At 38.2% G+C, this 22,939-nt stretch overlaps 1 protein-coding gene across 4 annotated transcripts in view; it reads right to left on the bottom strand.

Annotated features, from left to right (window-relative positions):
• Positions 1–22,939, bottom strand: part of RABGAP1L (RAB GTPase activating protein 1 like) — a 762,787-nt gene that overhangs the window by 629,851 nt on the left and 109,997 nt on the right. For all 4 annotated transcript variants that reach the window (XM_045983134.1, XM_045983136.1, XM_045983137.1 and 1 more), the window contains exons 8-9: positions 8,666–8,732; positions 2,379–2,481 (exon numbers count right to left, since the gene is read on the bottom strand). In XM_045983134.1, coding sequence (XP_045839090.1) covers positions 2,379–2,481; positions 8,666–8,732 — 170 coding nt within the window. The remainder of the gene's footprint in view (positions 1–2,378; positions 2,482–8,665; positions 8,733–22,939) is intronic.

Below are 22,939 nucleotides of genomic sequence, written 5' to 3'. Positions count from 1 at the left end.
CCCTATCTAAATCAATGGTCAAAATCACCTCTGAAACCTTAATATTCCTTCCCCAGATCAGGTTCTTAATATAAAAATTAGGTAAAATATTCAGAATGTCTTTTAAACTAAAACTATCTTTCCAATTTCCCAGAATGCCTCTAGAAATTCATAGGATTTGTCCTTTTATCTTATAAAAAGAGATAGAAGAAATTATTCACTTTGGTGAGTTGCATGGGAATAACTGTCAAATCAGAAGAGACTCTCAACTTTCACTATGTTAAGTTTGTATTGGAACATGTTATTTAAATGAATATTTAAATGTTGTAAGATTTAAGGGAAGTCCCTGGAGATCTGTTGGGATCCTTGTTGTCCCCTCACCACATGCTCAGGAAAATTACTAAGGCTCTGATGAAATAGTTCTGTACAGTTACAGATCTGTATCAGAGCCTGGCAAGTAGTTTTAGGCAAGAATATAGCGTTATCAGTCAAAATTTCAGTTATTATTTAAAATGTTTACTTGGCCACAGCCTTCCTTTAATATGAATCTAGAATCTTCTGGGCTAGTGTCTATTGGTTTTCTTTAGTTTCAACACGATAGGCTGAAATATGGGTTTTATTTTATTTATCCTGCTTGAGATTCAGTGGGTGTGTGGGGGGGGTCTTTTTCTTTTTCTTCTTCTTTTTTTTCTTAAGTAGGCTCCATGTCCAACGTGGGGCTTGAACTCTTGACCCTGAGAATAAGAGTCTCACCCTCTACTGGCTGAGCCATCCAGGCACCCCTCACTGGGATTTTCAGCCTGTGGTTTGGCTAATCCATATTGTCACTTCTTTGTTACTTTTGTAATATTTTTAAAATTTACTTTGTCCAGCAGTTTTAGTTCTCAGTTAAAGTTCAAATAAACAAGCCCATCAATAGAAGAAACCTTCAACAATGTTTTTTAAAACATTATTTTTTTATAAAATTATTTTTTTTAAATTATACATTTATACACATCAACTGTACTTCTATTAATATCAAATTCAACAAAAAATGATTACATTCTTCTAAATAAATTCTACCTGCCAATTCAAGAGAAACAAGGATTCTCTAGACATTGTACTTGCCCCGGCAGGCCTTAAAAGTCCAAGGGGAGTACTGTCAAAGTTTAAGAGACAATAACACAAAACATAAAACAGAATACACAACTTGGTGGATTAGAGAAAAGATCCAAGACATTTCATCTCCAGAACTTCAACTTCCTCTGTAAAAAATCAAACTCTGATTCATGAATCCTCTGAGTAATTTATAATCTCAAGGATATCATTTGGAAATTTTAAAATCAGGTGTTTTTTCTGCCATATGAAATAATTTTACATTTAAAATACATTATCTTGGGGCACCTTGGTGGCTCAGTTGTTAAGCATCTGCCTTTAGTTCAGGTCATGATCCCAGGGTCCGGGATCAAGCCCCACGTTGGGCTCCCTGCTCGGCGGAGAGCCTACTTCTCCCTCTCCCGCAGCTTGTGTTCCCTCTCTCACTGAGTGTCTCTATAAGTAAATAAAATCTTTGAAAAAATAAAATAAAATACATTATCTTTCGAGTAAGAATATTTTTTTAAGACTTATTTATTTGAGAGAGAGAGAGCACATGCATCCATGTGCACTCACAAAGGGGAGGAGAGGCAAAGGGAGAAAATCCCAAGAAAGCTTCCCCTGAGATTGGAGTCCCACACAGGTTTGATCTCATAACCCAGGAGATCATGACCTCAACAGAAACCAAGAGTTGACCACCCAACCAAGCCCACCCAGGCACTCCAAGAATATTATTTTAATATAATATTATAGAAAATTATTTTAATAGAGGAAATAAACTTTAAAGTACATAATCCCTTAACAGAAGACCAAACAGGGGCACCTGGGTGGCACAGCTGGTTGTGTCTGTCATTACCCTCAAATAATTCTATGATAACATATGAAACACAAACACTATTTAATACTTTCTAGGTGATCTAATAAAACTAATTCACATACCTTTGGGGTAGATTCATTTGAATAGTGGATGTTTTCCCCATAAATGCATAAAGTATTCAAAAACTTTAAAATCTAGGGGCGCCTGGGTGGCTCAGTGGGTTAAAGCCTCTGCCTTTGGCTCTGGTCATGATCCCAGGATCCTGGGATCGAGCCCACATCGGACTCTCTGCTTGGCAGGGAGCCTGCTTCTCCCTCTCTCTCTCTGCCTGCCTCTCTGCCTACTTGTGATCTCTGTCTGTCAAATAAATAAATAAAATCCTTCAAAAAAAAAATGAGAATAACTTCATTTTAAATAAGCACCAGAATTTTAAAAAATGCAGCAAAACAACATTGACCATAATATAAAATTTAAAGCAAGTAATAATGACTCCTATGAGAAAATTTACCTTTTGGGGTTTCTTCATTAAGTGCCAGAAATGTTGGTACATTGGGGTTCCACATGCCAGTAATAACGTAAGCCCTCCCATCATAGCTCTTTCCCATGGATTCCTGGAAAAGTTCAGAGAGAAATCACTGAGAATATACATATCAAGAAAGTCACCATTTTAAGTTATATCTTACTTTAAGCAATCAAATTTATTAAAATTTGGACTTACAATCAAATGGGATTTTTGGGGGTAAAATTTTTGTCACCCTATGAAAGCATTTCTTTCAATATTAAATTCTCTTACAGCTTTCCTCAGAGTTTCTATTTAGATGCGCATAACTCTTGGCTTAAGGAAGGTACATCTTTATATGCTGACTCACAAAAGCAAATTGGTATGAAGTTATATTTAGGTTTATCTTAGGCTGCTTATCAAAATTTCACATACTTAAGCACACGAGCATGTCCGGTTTCCATTACAACTATAGTATAGATCTCACTGAAGATATTTTAACTGAACTAATAGCTAATCAAAGGAAAAGCAGTTAGTATTTTACTTCCATTTTAATTTATAATATATTCTTAAAATATTCATTTATTTTATCATAACATCTCTCAAATTTGAAACTTTTCTATCATCTATATATGTGCACACTCTTAAGATCAGTAATCAATGTTAGGAGACTAATAAAGGTTTGTAGTCAACACCCAAGTTGACTGTCTCCCTCCTTCCCTTCTGTCCTCCCCTTCCGCATCTCCTCCACCCCTAAAGGTGTCCACCCAGGGCACTCCTGACTCTCACTGAAGCAGCCAGCAGCTCCTATAGTGAAAGCAGGATTCCACACAGCTCTGTGTATGTATTGTGTGGGGGAGGGGGAGCAGTTAGAGCTGTTCCCATGGGAGAACAGCACACAGCATACAAGCATGCGCATATGCAAGAGAGTGCTGTCTACAGTACTTTAAATTCTCTGTAGCCATTTCCTCATATCAAGAAAAGAGAGTGATGAAAGGGTCAGACGAAAACAAAGAGAAAAACTTTTTTTTCAATTTTACCCCCACACAGATGCTGGTGATTACAATGTGTATTTTCCTAGTGTATTGGTGGTCAGCTTGAGTGTAGGAACCCTGAGTTCTGGAGATAAAGTACACTCAAGGCCGTGTAAAGGACACTCACACAGCACCTTCACCACATTCATATATTCATCTCATTCTCGGTCTCCATCTCTCTCTCCACCCCTTCCTCTCTCTCTCCCTCCCTATGCTTAATCCTCTCTACCTTCTCATTAGACCCCCAGTCAGAACGAGAATCTGGCCTCCCAAAAAGCCCAATCCATTTCTGGAAAGAGCTGTGCTGTGCTTTAGTCCAAAAAGACAGCTAGTCCAATCAAAATATTTCTTCCAACTGACAAATACGAAGCAAAGTGGGCAGTTAGCAGCGGAGCTGAAAGATTTTAAGAAGTCAGGCCCTGACAGGCCACACGTCAAACGAAGTGACAAGGTAACAGAAATTATAAAGTAGGAAAGACTATATAAAGAACAGCAGAGTACTGGGAAACTGCTAATTGGTAAGAGAGAAATGGAGAAAACAAAAAATTCATTAAAAATAATCATGCAGTCCAAATACAAAGGCACATACTGGGAGGCAGGAAGGAGGGAGGAAGAGTGAGGATCAAAGAGAGAAGAGCAGAGATGGGCAAGGGGGGCGAGAGGAGGACAAGGTAGGAAAAGGCGAAAGAAGAGGAAAGAGAAGGTGAAGGAAGGAAAGACAGAGATGGGGAAGGAGGTACAGAAAGAGAGGGAGGCAGAGCACCAGGGGCAGGAGCAGGGGTGGAAAAAGAGCAGGAGTCCAACCTACAAAGAGACTCAAGAAAGAGTAAGCCTCTGGGGGGAGGTGAGGCAGACAGAAGAGTCTAGATAGCAGAGACCACTTTGCAGGTTTATGTACAAATTCATGAAGATCAATAACCTCTTCTGTCTCTAAGGTGCTCTAAGTGCATCTTTGTCCCTTGTAACCATAACACCCTAATTTAACAACCACAGTTTTACGTCTTTGTAGTCCTCACAATACACCACCACAGTAACACTGTCTTACATCAAGAGTCCTCAACACAAGTATCTCCTCATCAAGTATAGCATTTTTGTTTCTGAACTAGACATTTCCATTATACAGCCTGGCTTGCTCCCAGTCTCTTATAAAGATACTTCTTGGGGCTCCTGGGTGGCTCAGTCACTTGAGTGTCTGATTCTCTTGGGGTTGTGGGATCAAGCCCTAAGTTAGGCTCACACTCAGATGAGAGCCTGCTTGAGGATTTCTCTCTCTCTGCCTCTGTCCCTCCCCTGCTCACTCTACCTTTCACTCTCTCTCTAAAATAAATACATCTTAAAAAGAGAAAGAGAGAGAGATACTTCTTCAACTATCTTTGCTGACGAGTTCCTCCTGACTCCTCTGTTCCTACCACAAGCAGGGCTGACAAAATCAGGAACAGCAGGTAAGGGACATCTGGACAACAAAAGTCTCTGTCCAAACTAGGCCAGCGTGGAACCACTAGATGCCCTCCACTTAGGAAAATAAATTAGGAAATACAGATAGAATGTGGCAGTTTGCAGTGGGAACATGGGCAGAAAAGCTATGAGGGAGAGGCCAGGGAATCACAGAGTAAGCCACAGATGAACTATTGTCAAGTAATGAGCAAGCTTAAACTATGAAGTCAAGTAGGCAGATGGTGGGGTAAAGGAGACATATGGTGCTAAAAAGACATAACACACAGAAAAAGTAAAAAAAAAAAAAATGCAGGTTCATGCTAATCCATCCATTCTTTAAGCAAATACAAGCTTACTCTAAGTCATGGTCTTTGCCTGTAAGTATCCAGCAAAGAAAACAAAACCAAATGATCCTGACTCTAGAGAACTAACAACCTAATGTTTTCCAAAAACCAGTTTGTGACCCATTTGTGGATCCTAAAATCAATTTAGTACATTATGATAAAGACTTTTTAATTAAGTAGAAGAAAAAAATAGCAGAGATCCTTACACGTGTAAGGGGTAAGAACTGTTTCATGAAAATCTTATTGCTTTTTTACACATACAGATTACAAGATTACTGGATTACAGTATAATTGTGTATATTTACCTGTGAGACCAGCTACTAGTCTAGTAGCTAGTACAGATCCACAAACTTTCTGAGGCTTTTCTAGGACTTTTAAATTACATTCCAGTTCCAAGAAACCTGGCTCTACTGAGTTTTCAGCCCTTGGTACCTTGCTGTTAGGCTTTCCCTAGTTACATATAGGGAAGCAAACTTTGCCACACAAAATCTATCTCTTTGGCATGTGGGTTATTTTTAGGCTGCTTATTTTAAAAAAAGAAAAAAAAGAAAAGGCTGAGGAAGAACCTTTGACCTCCCCCTTATGGTTACCCTAGATAACTACAGTATAAAATAAAGTAGGTGAGGTAGTCAGGGAGAAAATGGGCAAAGTCTGTTTGTTAAAATTCCTATGTCCCATTGTTTCTGAGTGGTCTCACAAACACGTTTGCCAAACATTTACTTTTTTCATCTGCTTTGAATTATCTTCCTTCCCTGTAAAGTCCTCAACTTCTAACCCTTCTCCTTAGCTTAGAATGGCATATAAGCCTCGTTGTCTGACTGCCTATAGGCATATTTTTTTTTATTTTTTTAAGGTTTTATTTATTTATTTGACAGAGAGACAGATCACAAGTAGGCAGAGAGGCAGGCAGAGAGAGAGGGAAACAGGCTCCCCACTGAGCAGAGAGCCCGATGCGGGGCTCCACCCCAGGACCCTGAGATCATGACCTGAGCCGAAGGCAGAGGCCCAACCCACTGAGCCACCCAGGTGCCCCTAGGCATCATATTCTTATGGAGCACCCATACATATGTAATTAAATTCAGTTTTCTCCTGCTAATCTGTCTCTTGTCAATTTAATTCTTAGACCAGCCAAAAGAACCTTGAAGGGTAAAGGAAAATTTTTCCTCGCCAACAGTATCAAAAATATTCTTACTACTGGAAGAAAACTGAATCTCTTATTTGTATCCCCCAAAATCCAATTTTATTTATAGATGACTTTGTTTATATACTATATATAATACTATGTATATTTTGTTTATATACTCTCTCTCTCTCTCTATATATATATGAGTAATCTAGCTGTTTGACTAGAAAATTATTTTCACTTATAAATAGGACTTTCTCTTTCATGTAGATCTTATACTAAATTAAATGTATAAATTTATAAAAGGTCTCAATTCAGGGCCCCTGGGCAGCTCAGTGGGTTAAAGCCTCTGTCTTCAGCTCAGGTCATGGTCCTGGGGTCCTGGGATTGAGCCCCACACCGGGCTCTCTGCCCAGCAGGGAGCCTGCGTCTTCCTCTCTCTGTCTCAGCCTGCCTCTCTGCCTACTTGAGATCTCTGTCAAATAGACAAATAAAATCTTAAAAAAAAAGTCTCAATTCATGTTATTAGAAAATATTCAAAGGGAAGAAAAGTCAGCATTGTTTAAAAATTATTCAAGATAAACAGAAAAGTCTCAACAAATTCTAAAATTAAATATAATTGCAGGATTCTTCAAAGTTTATCAGAATCAAGTGTAAGAAAGCGAAATTTGTTTTCAAAGTATTCACATATTTGAATGAGTCAGAAGAATATCTTGCTCTAGAGGACAGAACTAAAACTAATTAGGCAAAGTTATAAGGGATATGATTTCAGGTGATTATAAGCAAATAACTTTGTAATAAGTTCCTTTTTATGAAATGTAGTCTAGCCAAAGCTCAATAACCATGTATTAAAGATAGCACAAAGATCAATAACAAATCACAATTCTTGATAATTGCAGAAACAAACCCTCCCACTTCTACCAACTATTTGTTGGACAGAAGCTTCAGTGCTGACCAGCCCTTGATTTCAATATGGACTCTTCAAAGTGGAGGACTGCTGTTCAAGTAAGACACTCAAGAACAGGGGGCCTCAGAAGTTCATGCCAATCTATAACTCTATAATCTGCATTTAGGTTTTATTTAAAAAAAAAAAAGTCTCTGCCATGGTTTTACCTTAATCTTTTAAACTCGGAAAGACCCTAAGATCTAGGAAGCTGTGTTATGAACTACCTCCTCATGGAATTTTCAGGACTCCAAAATGCTATGGCTTGCCTTAGGTAAAACCACCTGTATTACTGATATGTTGTAAAGAGGGATGGAATAGAGGTGGATCAATAGCTAATTCATTTCACATTCAGTGTAACTTTTTGTGAAATATTTCCTCTACATCTCTGTGGCTCATTGTATCAACGCTAGGAGAGCACTTAACCCACTGCCATAGTTACACACTTAAGAGATCTGTTTTTATTAAAAATCTATAAACCCACAGATGCTAAGAGCTATGTTTTACCATATCTGTAAACCCAGCACTCCCCACAATGCCTGGCACACAGTTATATGCTCAAAAGGCTGAACAAACCATTTCCATTAGGGCCACTAGAAAATCAATGTGACATTAGCATGATATAACCTGAAGAAAAAGTTGATAGAATTAGTGCTATTTAATTGGCATTTTCAAAACTCAGCTGAAAAGATTAAAATATGTAGGGCTTGCTGTCACTAAATTTAAAAATCCCAGTTAAGTCACTTTATATTTTACTATTTCATACTTACTTGATACTCTAAGATGACCTTCCTACAACATTTCTAAATCACAAAGTAAATATATTCATTAAGTGCAATATAGAGGTATTTCTGTTTAAAAGTTAAGATAGTTTGCTATTTCTACATAAAATACCAACTCTCAAATATATATTAGTCTTTAAGAAAATTATTTAAATAAATACCACTCCTACAGTAAATATACTTTGCTAAGGACAGGTAATAAAGGAGGTTAAATTCAGAAAGAGAAATGCTTTAAAGAAAACAAAACCATTCATTACAGTACTCAAATTAATAACAGTGCATTAAAATAAATGAAAGGCACCATATTCACTCTGGATATGCCTGTTATAATCATGTACTGTTTGGCTCAAAGAAAAGACATCTTTCTAAGAACCCAAAGAGATGAATAAATGGACATTGCCACAACACTATCCTTTTATTTGCTTTCAATTTGCATATGAGTTTTTGGTAGAAATTTTTCTAAATCTCTCCCTCATAAGTAACTTTTAAGTTTGGGTTTCCAAAATTATTACTACCATACAAATGAAAGTTAGAAACAATTTTGACAATATGACAAAATTTTAAAATAGAAAATACTTCTAAAATATAAATTAACTATCATCTATACTTGGTTAATGTGCTTAAGGTTATCATTACCATATCCAGTAAATGCATGTCACTGTTCTTCACGTTTCGACCTGGGCTTAATAACATTCCAAAACATCTGAAAACATTGGGGGGAGAAAAAAGGACAAATAAGGTATCAAGAATATACAGAAGCCCAGTGAGCAAAAAGCCTTTCTATAATAACTATACAATCTGACCTCTGTACTTAAAAATAACTTTAGTTTTTTAAAAGAAACACCACAAAAAATAATTAAGATACATAATAAAACTGCATAGAAATAAGTTATTTAAATTCCCAAGTCTTTATTTCTGCATGTAAAAGACTACCAATGATCAGAAACTGTGATAAAAATGGCCACAAATTACTAACTGAAACAAAATACAGTAGTAAAATATGAATTTGCTTCTAGATAGAAATGAAGCTTTATTTATTTGCCTTGGAGTTATTTCAAACCTATAAGTCAAAATCAACTATCCCAATTAAATAGCAAAGGAGATTTAAAAAAATAACAAAACTGCGCTCACTCTTTGTATCAAGCCAGATTAACAGAAACAATTACCCTGGCCTTCAACACTCATTTTTCACTGAGTAGCCTGTTAATATTTATTATACCCTAACTTTGAAAAAAAGTTATATGAAACTCATTACTAAATGTGCCATTATATTAGTGAAGATATTATCCAACATACTATATATAGGAATAACTACTTTGTTCTGTGCTTCCTGATGCTATAGAAGCTTTAGGAATCCCATCTACTACATCCCTTACAACTTTATTTGTGAAGGATTTTCATAAGGTCTAAATTCAGCTAAATCCAATATTTTTATATGTGTTAGGTTATTATTAATTCTACTTTTTATTAAGAGAAGTAGAATCTAGAGAAACCCAACAACTTGCTCAAATTCTCTTGCCTCTTAAATAACTCTTGTAAACCTAGAGACAATCTGATCTGTCCTCAGGATCCCTCTGCCAACAACGCATACCCACACTTACTAGAGTGTTTTTACTATAGTTTTCCAAAATTTAAAAGTATGCTATGGAACATTTCACACAGCAGTAGAGAATGTAAATAAATAAATTCTGTTAACATTTTTTAAACTTCAAAATACTGACAATTGACATGTCACTACGTAATCTGATCCTTGTTATTTTCCAAAGGTTTACTTTTTTAGTAGTACATCTTGTTCTTCCACGAACAAAGTAAGACCTATCCCAATATGAGTCTAGTAAGTAGTAAAGCAATATATACTTCCTGTTAGTATTTGAGAATACACTGCACAAGGATCTCTTTTGGCATCCAAAAACAATAGAGTACATGAAAAGATAAAGTCACTGAGATCTGAAGATAACTTTCCAAACATATTACTGTACCACTGAACAAAATGTAATCTACACTGCCATACACTATAATCTATACACTGCTATAATCTCCCAATGAACTATAATAAACACTGCAAATCAAGTGTTAATTATGCAACTCATTGTACTATCTCTTCTACCATTGCCTTAAATACTTGCTAAGCAAGAATAAAAAGTGAGGCGCGCCTGGGTGGCTCAGTGGGTTGGGCCTCTGCCTTCGATGATTTCAGGGTCCTGGAACTGAGCCCCATATCGGGCTCTCTGCTCAGTGGGGAGTCTGCTTCTCCCTCTGCCTGCTTCTCTGCCTACTTGTGATCTCTGTCAAATAAATAAATAAAATCTTTAATAAAAAAAAAAAGAATAAAAAGTGAATTCTTTTTTCAGATAAGAAATTTGGTCCCTCCAACTAAAAGGTCAGGTCAGTGAGGACAGAAGACTTCACTCACATTCCCTTCATGTTTTGCTTTGGCTTGTATCTCTCATGGTTTGTTTGTTTGTTTTTTTTTTAAGAACAATTTTCTATATTATAGAATTTTTAAGTTTCAAAACTATTATGTACTTACTGTAAAAAAGTTAATGGATAGCAAGATGGAAAAAGAAAACATAAATTTATCCTTTTCTCTCTAATATCAACCCCCTTAAGAACTAACATTAAACAATTTAGTATGCATCCTCCCTACATTTCTTTTTGTTCTTGAAGACTTAAAAGATTTTATCATTTTGTTTGCCAAGCACTTTCAGGCAAATAATGAAACTGGTACAATTTTATATTTTTTTAATATTCCCCTGTTAAACTCTATTGCAAAAAGAGCCTTGGAGGATTAGGTTTTCCTTAAATGGCAACAGCTATCACTTTATTTTGATTATCTTTGATGTGGTGATCTTTTCCTGGGTTATAAATAAAAAATCCTGCCACCAGGGCAACTGGCTGGCTCAGTCAATTAAGCATACGACTCTTGATTTTGGCTCAGGTCATGATTTCAGGGTTGTGATATCAAGACCACATTCAGCACAGCATCTGCTTGTCCTTCTCCCTTCCCCTCTCCTTCCTCACCTCCAGCTGTGCTCTCTCTTCTTTTTCTAAAACAAATAAAAATGAACACTTTTTTCTTTAAGATTTCATTTATTTACTTATTTTGAAGAGAGAGAGACAGGGGGAGAGAGAACACAAGCAAGAGGAGTGGGAGAGGTAGACACAGGCTTTCTGCTGAGCAGGGACCCTGATTCGGGGCTTGATCTCAGGACCTCAGGATCATGACCTGAGCCGAAGGCAGACACCCAGTGACTGAGCCACCCAGGAGTCCCAAAAATAAACTCTTTAAAAAAAAAATCCTGCAACCAACCAGTAGTGTGACCTTGGAGAAAGGACCTAACCGGCCCCTATTTAAAAAAATATATATTTTATTTATTTGAAAGTGAGAGGCAGAAAGACAGAAAGTACCAGTGGGAGGCAGAGGAAGAGGGAGACACAGATTCCCCACTGACACAGGGTTCAGGGTCCATCCCAGGACGCTGGGATCACAGATTTCCCACTGACACAGGGTTCAGGGTCCATCCCAGGGCGCTGGGATCATCCCAGGACGCTGCCCCCAGTAGGGGGCAAGGGATGGGGTTGCTCAGAAATAAGATGAAACCAGACACTTAATTGACCAAGCCACCAAGATGCCCCAGTACCTAACCCCCTTGAGCTTCCACTTCCTCTTCTACAAAATGGAAGAGGTATAATACATGAACTCAGAGGAGTTTTTCCAACATGAAAATTGCACAGTTCTTCTTTATAAAGCTGTATTAGTCATTTCCAAATTTATATTTCATTAAAGCACATCAGGTTTCCTATGGAGACAAGTAAGGTCTATTAGGGATAATGTGTCAGTAATTACATATTATTAGTACCACAAACACCTAATGCGAATATTAAGTATTTCATTGGGGAGGTCAAAGCATTCAACCTTTCCTTGTTAACTCTATAAATAATGTAGAAGACTGCCATCACACCTATTTTCTCAAGAAGCTCATAGTCTATTAGAGGAGGAAAATACAAGTAAATAGGGAACTAAAACCCGATATGGTAAGTTCTAGGATCGCTGTAAATACAGAATGTTAAGAAAGCAGAAAAGAGACACATCCAATACTATAATATAGTACATAGCGGACCTGACCAAAATTTTGAAATCAAAACCTCCTGAGAATGAGATGATAACAGTATATTATTAAATTATAGCATATACTGTTTAATTCCTTAAGTCAGACATTACTGTATTGCTACATTTACATTTCAAAACAACCTGCATAGGAGAAACGACAAACTAGTTTTCATGAAGGTAGAAGGGATTTGTCTGAACAACGCAGGTAGTTACTTAAAGGACTGGGATTCGAGTCCATGTCCATGATCCAAAACTGCAGGTCTTTTACACACTGTACTCTATCACCTCCCTAGCCTATCAGGAAAGATTACCAACTCCCCGTGTGACCCAGGGCAATTTACACACTGCAACATCTTACTTTCCACACTTCTGAAATACAAGTGTTATCGGCTCACAAGTTCCCATGTTCATGTAAAGGTGAAATGAAAGCCCTCAGGATGAAGGTACACTGTGAACTATAAAGCAGTGTCCAATTACGAATTATTATTATAACTGCCATTACTATTGTTTTAGAGATTTTATTTATTTACTTGAGAGAGAGTGAGAGAGAGACAGTGCACAGGAGCAGAGGGAGAAGCAGACTCCTTGCTGAGCAGCTGGGGATTCAATCCCAGGAGCCTGAGATCGTGACCTGAGCCCAAGGTAGACACCCAACCAACTGAGTCACTCAGGCCCCTACTGCCACTATTATTAAAAAAATGAAGTTTAACTTTCCGTAATACCTATGAGTTTTCACTCAAAACAGAGCTTTTTGTGGAACCTCCATACTGTTTTCCAGAGTGGCTGCACCAGCTTGCATTCCCACCAACAGTGTAGGAGTGTAGAAGTTGAAAATCGAGCTACCCTACGACCCAGCAATCGCATACTGGGTATTTACCCTAAATTTACCCTACAAACGTAGGGATCCAAAAGGCAAGTGCACCCCAATGTTTATAGCAGCAATGTCCACAACAGCCAAACTATGGAAAGAGCCTAGATCTCCATCAACAGATGAATGGATAAAAAAGATGTGGTGTATATATACAATGGAATACTATGCAGCCATTAAAAAAACACAAAATCTTGCCATTTGCAATGACATAGATGGAACCAGAGGGTATTATGCTAAGTGAAATAAGTCAATAAGAGAAAGACAATTATCATATGATCTCACTGATATGAGGAATCTAAGAAACAAGACAGAGGATCATAGGGGAAGGGAGGGAAAAATGAAATAAGATGAAACCAGAGAAGGAGACAAACCATAAGAGACTCTTAATCTTAGGAAACTGAGGGCTGCTGGAGGGGTAGGGGGCAAGGGATGGGGTGGCTCAGTGATGGACATTGGGGAGGGTAAGTGCTATGGTGAGTGCTGTGAATTGTGTAAAACTAATGATGGACAGACGTGTACCCCTGAGGCAAATAATACATTATATGTCAATGAAAAAAGCACTTTGAACAGTTTTTAATACCAAGTTAGCATCCATACAAACACCAAAACTCAGCGTATCTAGCACTAATGCTTTAGACTTGTGATAGAAAAAAGTGACAAAAACCAAAGATGATATGTTAATGTTCTGTAACAGCAAACTAAATTGTTTTACTTTTGCTTTCAGCCCATCAAATGATTAGGATTCTATCTACCTCATGAAGACTATGGATAAAAATGAAGGGAAGAAAGGAAAAGAAAGGAGGCAAGCGTCTACTAATGTCAGTTAAGGAACAACTGTCTCTTAACTGAACTTTTGCTGTTAAAAATGAAAAAGTGGGGGCACCTGGATGGCTCAGTGACTTAAAGCCTCTGCCTTCGGCTCAGGTCATGATCCCAGGGTCCTGGGATTGAGCCTTGCATCGGGCTCTCTGCTTGGAGGGGAGCCTGCTTCCCCCTCTCTCTCTGCCTGCCTCACTGCACTGCCTACTTGTGATCTCTGTCTTTCAAATAAATAAATAAAATCTGTTAAAAAAAAATGAAAAAGTGACAGTATGTCAGAAGGAGGTAAACAGAAACACAAAGAAAAACTATAAGTCAATCATATTTTTTCAGAATAAAAAAGCTAAATTTTGCAAAAATTAGAATCCCAGTCAGTCTCACATTGAAGAAGTTAAAGCAAAAGACAGTTGAAAAAGCCAGGTGAGAAATGCTGGGATTGTTTTTCCCTCACTAATAGGATCAAGCAGAGATAAATAAACAGGCATTCCTCACTATGCGCAGTATGGGGAACCATTATAATAACCACACAGGCTGAAACCCGGCAAAAGGATGTTACGATCAGTGGGGAAAATTATGATTGTTCTGCAACCTTTATTTTTGTCAAAACTTTAAAAACTCTTTGCTGTCAGTTATAAGTACACAACTGGTGGAGGAAAAAAAGTATAACTATTATTTATTTAGTCCTTTGTGATTTAAAACACTTAGAAACATTGACAATTAAAGTGTTTTATTTCTTCAGAAACAATTATTAAGATGAGTTTGAACAGAGCTTGCTTTCTTCTCATGTAATTTACGAGAGTAAGTATTTTCCTATGCCCTGGTAAAATTCATACTCCTAAGTTTGAATCAGCTTCCAGTATTTTATCTTTCGCACTTTCAATGTTATGAAATATCTGAGGGTTCCTTTAACGTGAAGTTTTTGCTGGCATTTCCTCCAGGACATGCTTCCTCTTCATCACAACCACTTTCCTTACTTATGCTGCTAAATTCATCCTCACTGCGTTCCTCTGGCTGCCTATGCAGATTCCACTGAACAGTGGCAACGTCAACATTCCCAGGGTTCTATTTCTTTATAATTCCATTTATGTCTGATTCGAATCCTGCAAAGCTTTTTGTATACTGCAGTAAAAGTTCCGCCATGCCATATGCATACTATTCATTGTTGTTTCCTGTCACGATGCATGATTTTTTTTTAATTTTATTTTTTCAGTGTTCCAAGATTCATTGTTTATGCACCACACCCAGTGCTCAATGAAATACATGCGCTCCTTAATACCCACCACCAGGCTCACCCAACCCCCTACCCTCTCCCCTCCAACACCCTTAGCTTATTTCTCAGAGTCCACAGTCTCTCATGGTTCATCTCCCCCTTTGATTTCCCCTAACTCACTTCTCCTCTCCTTCTCTCAATGTCCTCTGGGTTATTCGCTGTGCTCCACAAGTAAGTGAAACCATATGATAATTGACTCTCTCCGCTTGACTTATTTCATTCAGCATAATCTCCTCCAGTTCCACCATGTTGATACAAAAGTTGGAATTCATCCTTTCTGATGGAGGCATAATACTCCATTGTATATATGGACCATATCTTCCTTATCCATTTGTCTGTCGAAGGGCATCTTGGCTCTTTCCACAGTTTGGCGACTGTGGACATTGCTGCTATGAACATTGGGATACAGATGGCCCTTCTTTTCACTACATCTGTATCTCTGGGGTAAACACTCAGTAGTGCAATTGCAGGGTCATAAGGTAGCTCTATTTTTAATTTCTTAAGAAATCTCCACACTGCTTTCCAGTGGCTGGAAACAGTGGCTGCACCAACTTGCATTCCCACCAACAGTGTAAGAGGGTTCCCCTTTCTCCACATCCTCTCCAACACTTCTTGTTTACTGTCTTGTTAATTTTGGCCATTCTAACTGGTGTACTCTATACTTTAAATGCCATCCCGATCAAAATTCCACTGGCGTTTTTCAAAGTACTGCAACAAACAATCCTAAAATTTGTATGAAACCAGAAGAGACCCCGAATTGCTAAGGAAATATTGAAAAAGAAAAACAAAACTGGGGGCATCACACTGCCTGATTTCAAGCTTTATGACAAAGCTGTGATCACCAAGATAGCATGGTAGTGGCACAAAAACAGACACATAGACCAGTGGAAGAGAGTAGAGAGCCCAGATATGGACCCACAACTCTATGGTCAATAAATCTTCGACAAAGCAAGAAAAAATACCCAGTGGAAAAAAGACAGTCTCTTCAATAAACGGTGCTGGGAAAACTGGACAGCGATATGTAGAAGAATAAAACTTGACCATTCTCTTACACCATCCACAAAGATAAACTTGAAATGGATAAAAGACCACAATGTGAGGCAAGAATTTGTCAAAATCCTTAAGGAGAACATACACAATAACCCCTTTGATATTGGACACAGCAACTTCTTTCAAAACATGTCTCCAAAGGCAAGGGAAACAAAAGAAAAAATGAACTTTTGGGACTTCATCAAGATCAAAAGCTTCTGCACAGCAAAGGAAACAGTCAACAAAACAAAGAGGCAACCCACGCAGTGGGAGAAGATATTCACAAATGACACTACAGGCAAAGGGCTGATCATCCAAGATCTACAAAGAACTCCTCAAACTCAACACCCCAAAAAAACAGATAATCACATCAAAAAATGGGCAAAAGACATAAAAAGACACTTCTCCAAAGAAGATATACAAATGGCTAATAGACACATGAAAAAACGTTCATCATCATTAGCCATCAGGACGATTCAAATCAAAACCACAGAGATGCATGAATTTTTTTAAGATTACTTATTTGAGAAAGTGAGAGAGAACAAACACGTGGGAGTGGGGCAGAGGAAGAGGGAGAGAATCCTCAAGCAGACTGCCCGCTGAGCATGAAGCCCGATGCAGGTCTCGATTCCAGGATCCTTAGATCATGACCCGAGCCAAAATCAAGAGTTGGACACTCAACCAACCGAGCCACCCAGGTTCCCCGCATGACTGTGTTCAACTGCATGCTTTTATCATATTTCTTCCAAACTCAGCTAAAGAAACTGCATGATCTCTAGTCTTGGAAGTATCACTCCTTTTCAACGTGGCAATAAACTTCAAAATTTTGGCTTGAATGCTAGCAAAACTAACTAGAATTTTTTTTATTGCAGCCTTTAATCCAAAGTAGAAGTTAATGTTCCATTTCAACCCTCAGCAGCTTTCTATTCCTACTGAAACTTAAAGATGACAGAGTGACTTTATTGTGCTCTTTTTATTCACCAGACTTTTTCAGAACAGTTGACACCATTGCTTCATGCAGCGCCTAGAGTTCTTCCTATCTTCACTCTGCTGTCATCATTTCTAAATCTTCTAAGATCATATGCAATTTCACTTTCAGCATTAGCACTTTCATTTCTTTGCTGCACGTTTAACACTGTTGGCCAATTCTTTGAATTTATATATTTTGGGGAAATGTTACATAGGTTTATCACTGAGAGATAAGGAGGCAACACAGTCACACACTTTGCTATCTGGGCGTGAACTAAGTAACAGATGCACTGTTACCATTTTCAACAGAATTTCAAGGAAGTGATGTGACTAATGCCTGATCTTGAATTTATGTGATAACTATGAACTAAAGAGTTAACAACAGAATTTTCACTTTCTGCAATTACTCAAAATTAATATATCATGATAACAAAAATTTGAACCATGTGGCTGCAGGACTGGTATTATTTAACTAAACCAAAATAACATAAATTGGTGCATTATCATAACTACAAAGCAAGGATTGCTTGTACATATACAAAAGTGCTAAAAATCTAGCCAAGGTTTTGCCTTCTCATGGTAACAGTCTACCCCGATTCTACAAGCTGCTCTGATTTTCACTTAACACTCAAAACAGTCTGAGTAAAAATCATGATTGTGGTACTAGAGATAATACTGCCAACAGTAATAATAGCAAGCATTTATTAAGCATTTATTCTGAGTCAGGGGCTATTCCAAATATTTTACAGGTATTATCTAATTTTTCCTCCCAAAATTCTTCAGAGGTATTATTCACAATCTATAAATTATAAACTGAAGCACAGAGAAGTTAAATAACCTGGCCACAGTCACTGTAGAGCCAGGACTAAAACCCAGATGAAGGACTCTTATAGTTGGTGAACTTAAAAATTTTACTAACTTCAGTGCCCTCAGTCACAGGAAGAAGTCTCTCCATTAGGTTTTATAGTTATCAGCAAAAGAGGTTTAAAAAACTAGATGTTCTTTTCTCTCCATTCTTTAGGTGGGAAATTTTTATTTTTTTCCCCTAAGATTACCTGGAATACTAGGACGGATCACCAGGAAAAAAACAGAATAGATGCTTGGGGGTGCCTGGGTGGCTCCATCAGTTAAGCATCTGACTCCTGATTTCAGCTTACGTCATGATTTCAGGATTGTGGGATTAAGCCCTTCAACAAGGGCACAACGTAGAGTCTACTTGAGATTCTCTCTCTCCCTTGCCCTTAGCCCCACCCCCCTCATGCTCTCGCATGTGCACTCTCTCTCACACTCAAATAAATAAAATCTTTTTTTAATATTTAAAATAGATACTTAGGACTGTTTTAGATCTGCTACCAGTGAAAAGAATTTAATCCACAAAGAGATTATAGAAGAAGAGGTGATATTTTTAGGTCCTCCTTTTTTTTTTTTAAGATTTTATTTATTTATTTGACAGAGAGAAATCACAACTAGGCAGAGAGGAAGGCAGAGAGAGAGAGAGAGGGAAGCAGGCTCCCTGCTGAGCAGAGAGCCCAATGCGGGACTTGATCCCAGGACCCTGAGATCATGACCTGAGCCGAAGGCAGCAGCTTAACCCACTGAGCCACCCAGGCGCCCCAAGTCCTCTTTTTTTCTTTTTAAATTATCAACTAATAAACTTTAAGAACATACAATAACCTCCAAGCATAGCATCCTGGGGCAACAATGATCCCATTAACCACAGCGTTATGATGGATTAAAATCTGAAATGCAGAACCATATCAAATATGAATACTTTCACTAAATCTTTTCAAATACAAAAGAACTTAGTTATTATACTCAGATAAAAATAGAATATTAAAAATGATTAGAACAATCAAACTAATAAACTTCAAAATCTAACACTTGGCTTAATTACTGCTAAAAACATTTAGTAAATCAATTATTGTGCTTTATTATTCAACAGGATTAGTACAGGAAATTTAGATAATGATATATTATTTGGGCATTTGCATATACCAGATATATGCATCAGTATCATTAAAAAGAATTACTGCAAGAGCCAGTCAGTCCAAGTCTATGAATTCATGTTCCTTTTCTGCTTCTGTTGAGACCTTTCTGTTGCAAGCCTCTGGCATCAGGTGGTCTGTGGTCCATGACAGACACAAAAGGTTGCATTCACCTACAGTTCCATGCAAGTCAGGTCTGGGTGCCTGACACTCCCGAAAAGATGATCTCTCTCTTCCTGTTATCCACCTGCACTTTCTCATCCCCAGGCCTAGAAGATAACACGGTATGCCCTGAATGTGCTAACAGAAATAAGATGATGATGGAAAGATTAATTGCAATGGGGAAGGAGAAGTGACGGGGTTTGAACACACCAACATCATTCCCTTCCAATGGGCCGTATCTCAGTAAAGAGTAAGCGGTGGCAAGCCCACACCTACACTGATTTGCTTCCCAATGACTGCTGTGCTCTGCCCCATCCATCCTCCGTGAGTACAGAGGTGAACATCTGGATTCTGCCCTTGAGGTTTGCCAAGAAGTGACTGCTACTGCTGCATTAAATATTTAGTTGTATAGAATATAGTTTTAACTAATAGATTTTTTAATCTATTAGTTAATCTATTAGTATAGATTTAATCTATTAGTAGTTTTGGGCTTCCAGAGAAACCGAGCAGAAAGTACAGGGTTCTGAAATACTGCCCCAAACCCCTTCCTCTACTATCAACGTCCTGCCCCACAGTGATACACTTGCTGAACCTAACCGACTCATCATTATCACCAAAAGCCCATAGTTGATACAGCATTCACTTTTTGTGTTATGCAGTCTATGGGCTTTGACAAGTATATAATGACTGCCTACATCCACCATTACGGGGTCATCAAAAGAGCTTCACTGCTCTAAAACTTTCATGTTGCATCTACCCAACACTCTCTTCCCTCCAACCCCCGACCACTGATCTTCTTACAGTTTCCATAGCTTTGCCTTTTCTAGAATGTCACATATCTGGAACCAGAGCAGTATTTTCAGATTGACTTCTTTCATAGCAATATGCATTTCAGGTTCCTCCTTTCCATGGCTTGACAGCCCACTTCTTTCTAGTGATTTTTCCATTCCCTGCATGTACCTCAGTTTTTTTATTCATTCACAAATTAAAAGTCATCTTGCCTGCTTCCAACTCTGGGCAATTATGAATAGAGCCGCTATAAACAAGTGAACAAGCAAACAAATGCCAAATGAAGATCTGAAATTGTGGATACATATAAAAATTTGCAATTCAGAAGAGACCTCAGGTTGAGATTAAAAATTTGGAAGTCATTCATTTGTAGATATATTTAAAGTCCTATATATGAAGAGACTGGATGAGATAACTAAGGAGTGAGTGTGGTAGAGGAAAGACTACAAAACTAATGTCATCAAGAAGGAAAAAACTGAATAAAATCTACTATACAAGTAGAAAGTTGGTCAAGAGCATGGACATTTCATCCAGAGTTATAAGAGAAAAGGCAGAATATGTAGTACAGATGAGAAAATTAGTAGAAAAGGTGATGGCAATATCAAAAGTTCTAGGGTGCCTGAGTGGCTCAGTCATTAAGCAGCTGCCGTCAGCTCGGGTCATGGTCCTGGGGTCCTGGAATCGAGTCCCATGTTGCACTCTGTGCTCAGCAGGAAGCCTGCTTCTCCCTCTCCCACTGCCCTCAGTTCCCTTTCTCGTGGTCTGTCAAATAAATAAATAAAATCTTTAAAAAAAAAAAAAGTTCTACTACTGTTTCTATTATCTTCAATAAGAGATCACTGGTCGAGAGTAAACATGGCAGAAGGCATGGTGGACACTTAAAGAGCAGGTGTGAAACAGCCTAAGAAAGGGATGAAATAGCTTGTCCAGTAAAATGAAATAGGGATGCTAGCAACACAAAGATACACCTGAGGCTATGGTCATGAACCTCGAGTGACACCAATCAGCGTGGCTGTTTGTCTGTTACTGCCCCAGTTGCATTCAATTCTAACAGGTATTGGTACAAAGGAGCAGAAAGCTTAGAGATGGCAATATGCCAGGCAAGTGGAAAAATGGAAAAGAGAATAAGGGAGTTGTGGGAGTATAATTTATAAAGATAGATAATGGAATCTAAATTAGGACAGAGAAGAAAAAACCAAACATGAAGTGAGTGGGTGAGGGATAGCAAATCATGATGGGACCACAGATTATTAGTTTTGGTGAGATCAAAAAATTAATGGAATTGAGAAAATGAGAATGAATTAGAGAAATAAAAGGTAGTGATCAGACAGTGGGATACCATATATTGAGACTATGAAGGGAGTGTGGTCATTGGTAATGACAAATTCCAGAGTATGATGGTGGAAATAGGTAGGAAGTAGGTAGTTGAGGAAGGGAGAAAAGGTCTGTAGACAAGATGAAGTCAAGAAACTAAGAAGCTAGGTTATTAGGAAAATCATCTGCATAGAAACTGCCATAACTTAGGATAAGCCTAACAATTAGAGAATGATAGAGAGCCAGGGGCTAAAATCTTTAAAGAATGATGAGAATCCCAAGGATATGTAGATAACTGCAACAAGAGAGGCTGGGAGATGGGAAAGTCTGAGAGCATCAACTTCGAAGCTGTGAGTTTTCAAGAAGGGAAGAGGAAAACAGTCCAGAAGGAGCAGGGACATACAAGGAGGATACTCATACATCTCCAGGCCAAAGATACAGGCATGGGAGGAGAGGAAACAGTCATCACTTGAAAAGATTGTAAAGGAAGCAGGAGACTCAGTTCAAAGCCCAGTTTGTATAAAGTGAAGGTAACATTCAGAAATCAGGTTGAGAAAGAGGGTAACTGTGCTGTGATGCGTTATGAGTTCCAGAGTGTAGAATGGAATGTTCCAGAAGCTGGGTAAAGGTGGAAGATGAGAGTCAGAAGACAGGATATCCAGGGGATCATGATTTGAATACTGATGGAAAACCCAGGAGTCCTGGACTTCTTACAAGTTTTCTTTCTCTGAAAGAAACAGGCAAAACAAACAGATTTCAGCAAAGCTGAAGATTGAGGGTGGGAAGAAGGAGGGTCTTGGCAAGAGCAAATAGAGTTCTGGAATACCGTTTTACTCCAGTTCAGGACAACCAAGGTGCACGAGTCAAGGAAGGGGCAGTACTACCAGAGAAATATGGACAACCTTTCCTATTATTGATGGGGGGCGGGGTAGGAATGGGAACAGAATATATGAGTGTGGAGGAGTTTGACTTGAAGTGCATCAAGGAAAGATAATAGATAACTTCTGGGTATCCAAAAACACACTGGATTAATAAGTTTGCAGAATTGTAAACCCAAAACCATATTTACTGTGCATTAGCTCATAACCTCATCTCACAAATGCTACTGCTCCCTAAAAGACAAGATCCAAAACAGCTGTCCTATATCCACGTAAAGAGACCTTCAATTGGGCAAATGCTCATTTTCTACAATCAATAAAAGCTACATACACATACACCCCCCCCCCCAGGAAGAAAATAGTCATTTTAAATGTGATTCTTATATGAAAAACTAGCCAAACAAACTGCTCTTGTGTTGGGAGTTACCAAGACCACTCCAGGTTGGAAGATTAGCTAGGAGGACTCCCAGGACTCAGCACTGAGTTGCACTTATGGCGATGATTTATTAGAGTGAACAGACACAAAGCAAAATCAGCAAAAGGAAAAGGTGCACAAGGTGAAGTTCAGAGTCCTCTCTCTGTGGATTCACTGAGGACACATTTACTTTCTCCAGCAATGAGTTGTGACATGTGTGAAAAGTTGTTTACCAGGGAAAGTCAGAGACTCAGTGTCCAAGGTTTTTACTGGGAGCTGGTCACACAGGCATCCTTTG

Source organism: Meles meles, chromosome 17 (genome assembly GCF_922984935.1).
Source record: "Meles meles chromosome 17, mMelMel3.1 paternal haplotype, whole genome shotgun sequence".
NCBI classification, from domain to species: domain Eukaryota; kingdom Metazoa; phylum Chordata; class Mammalia; order Carnivora; family Mustelidae; genus Meles; species Meles meles.
Note: the sequence above shows the minus strand (reverse complement) of the source record. Positions and strands in the feature narration are given on the sequence as shown.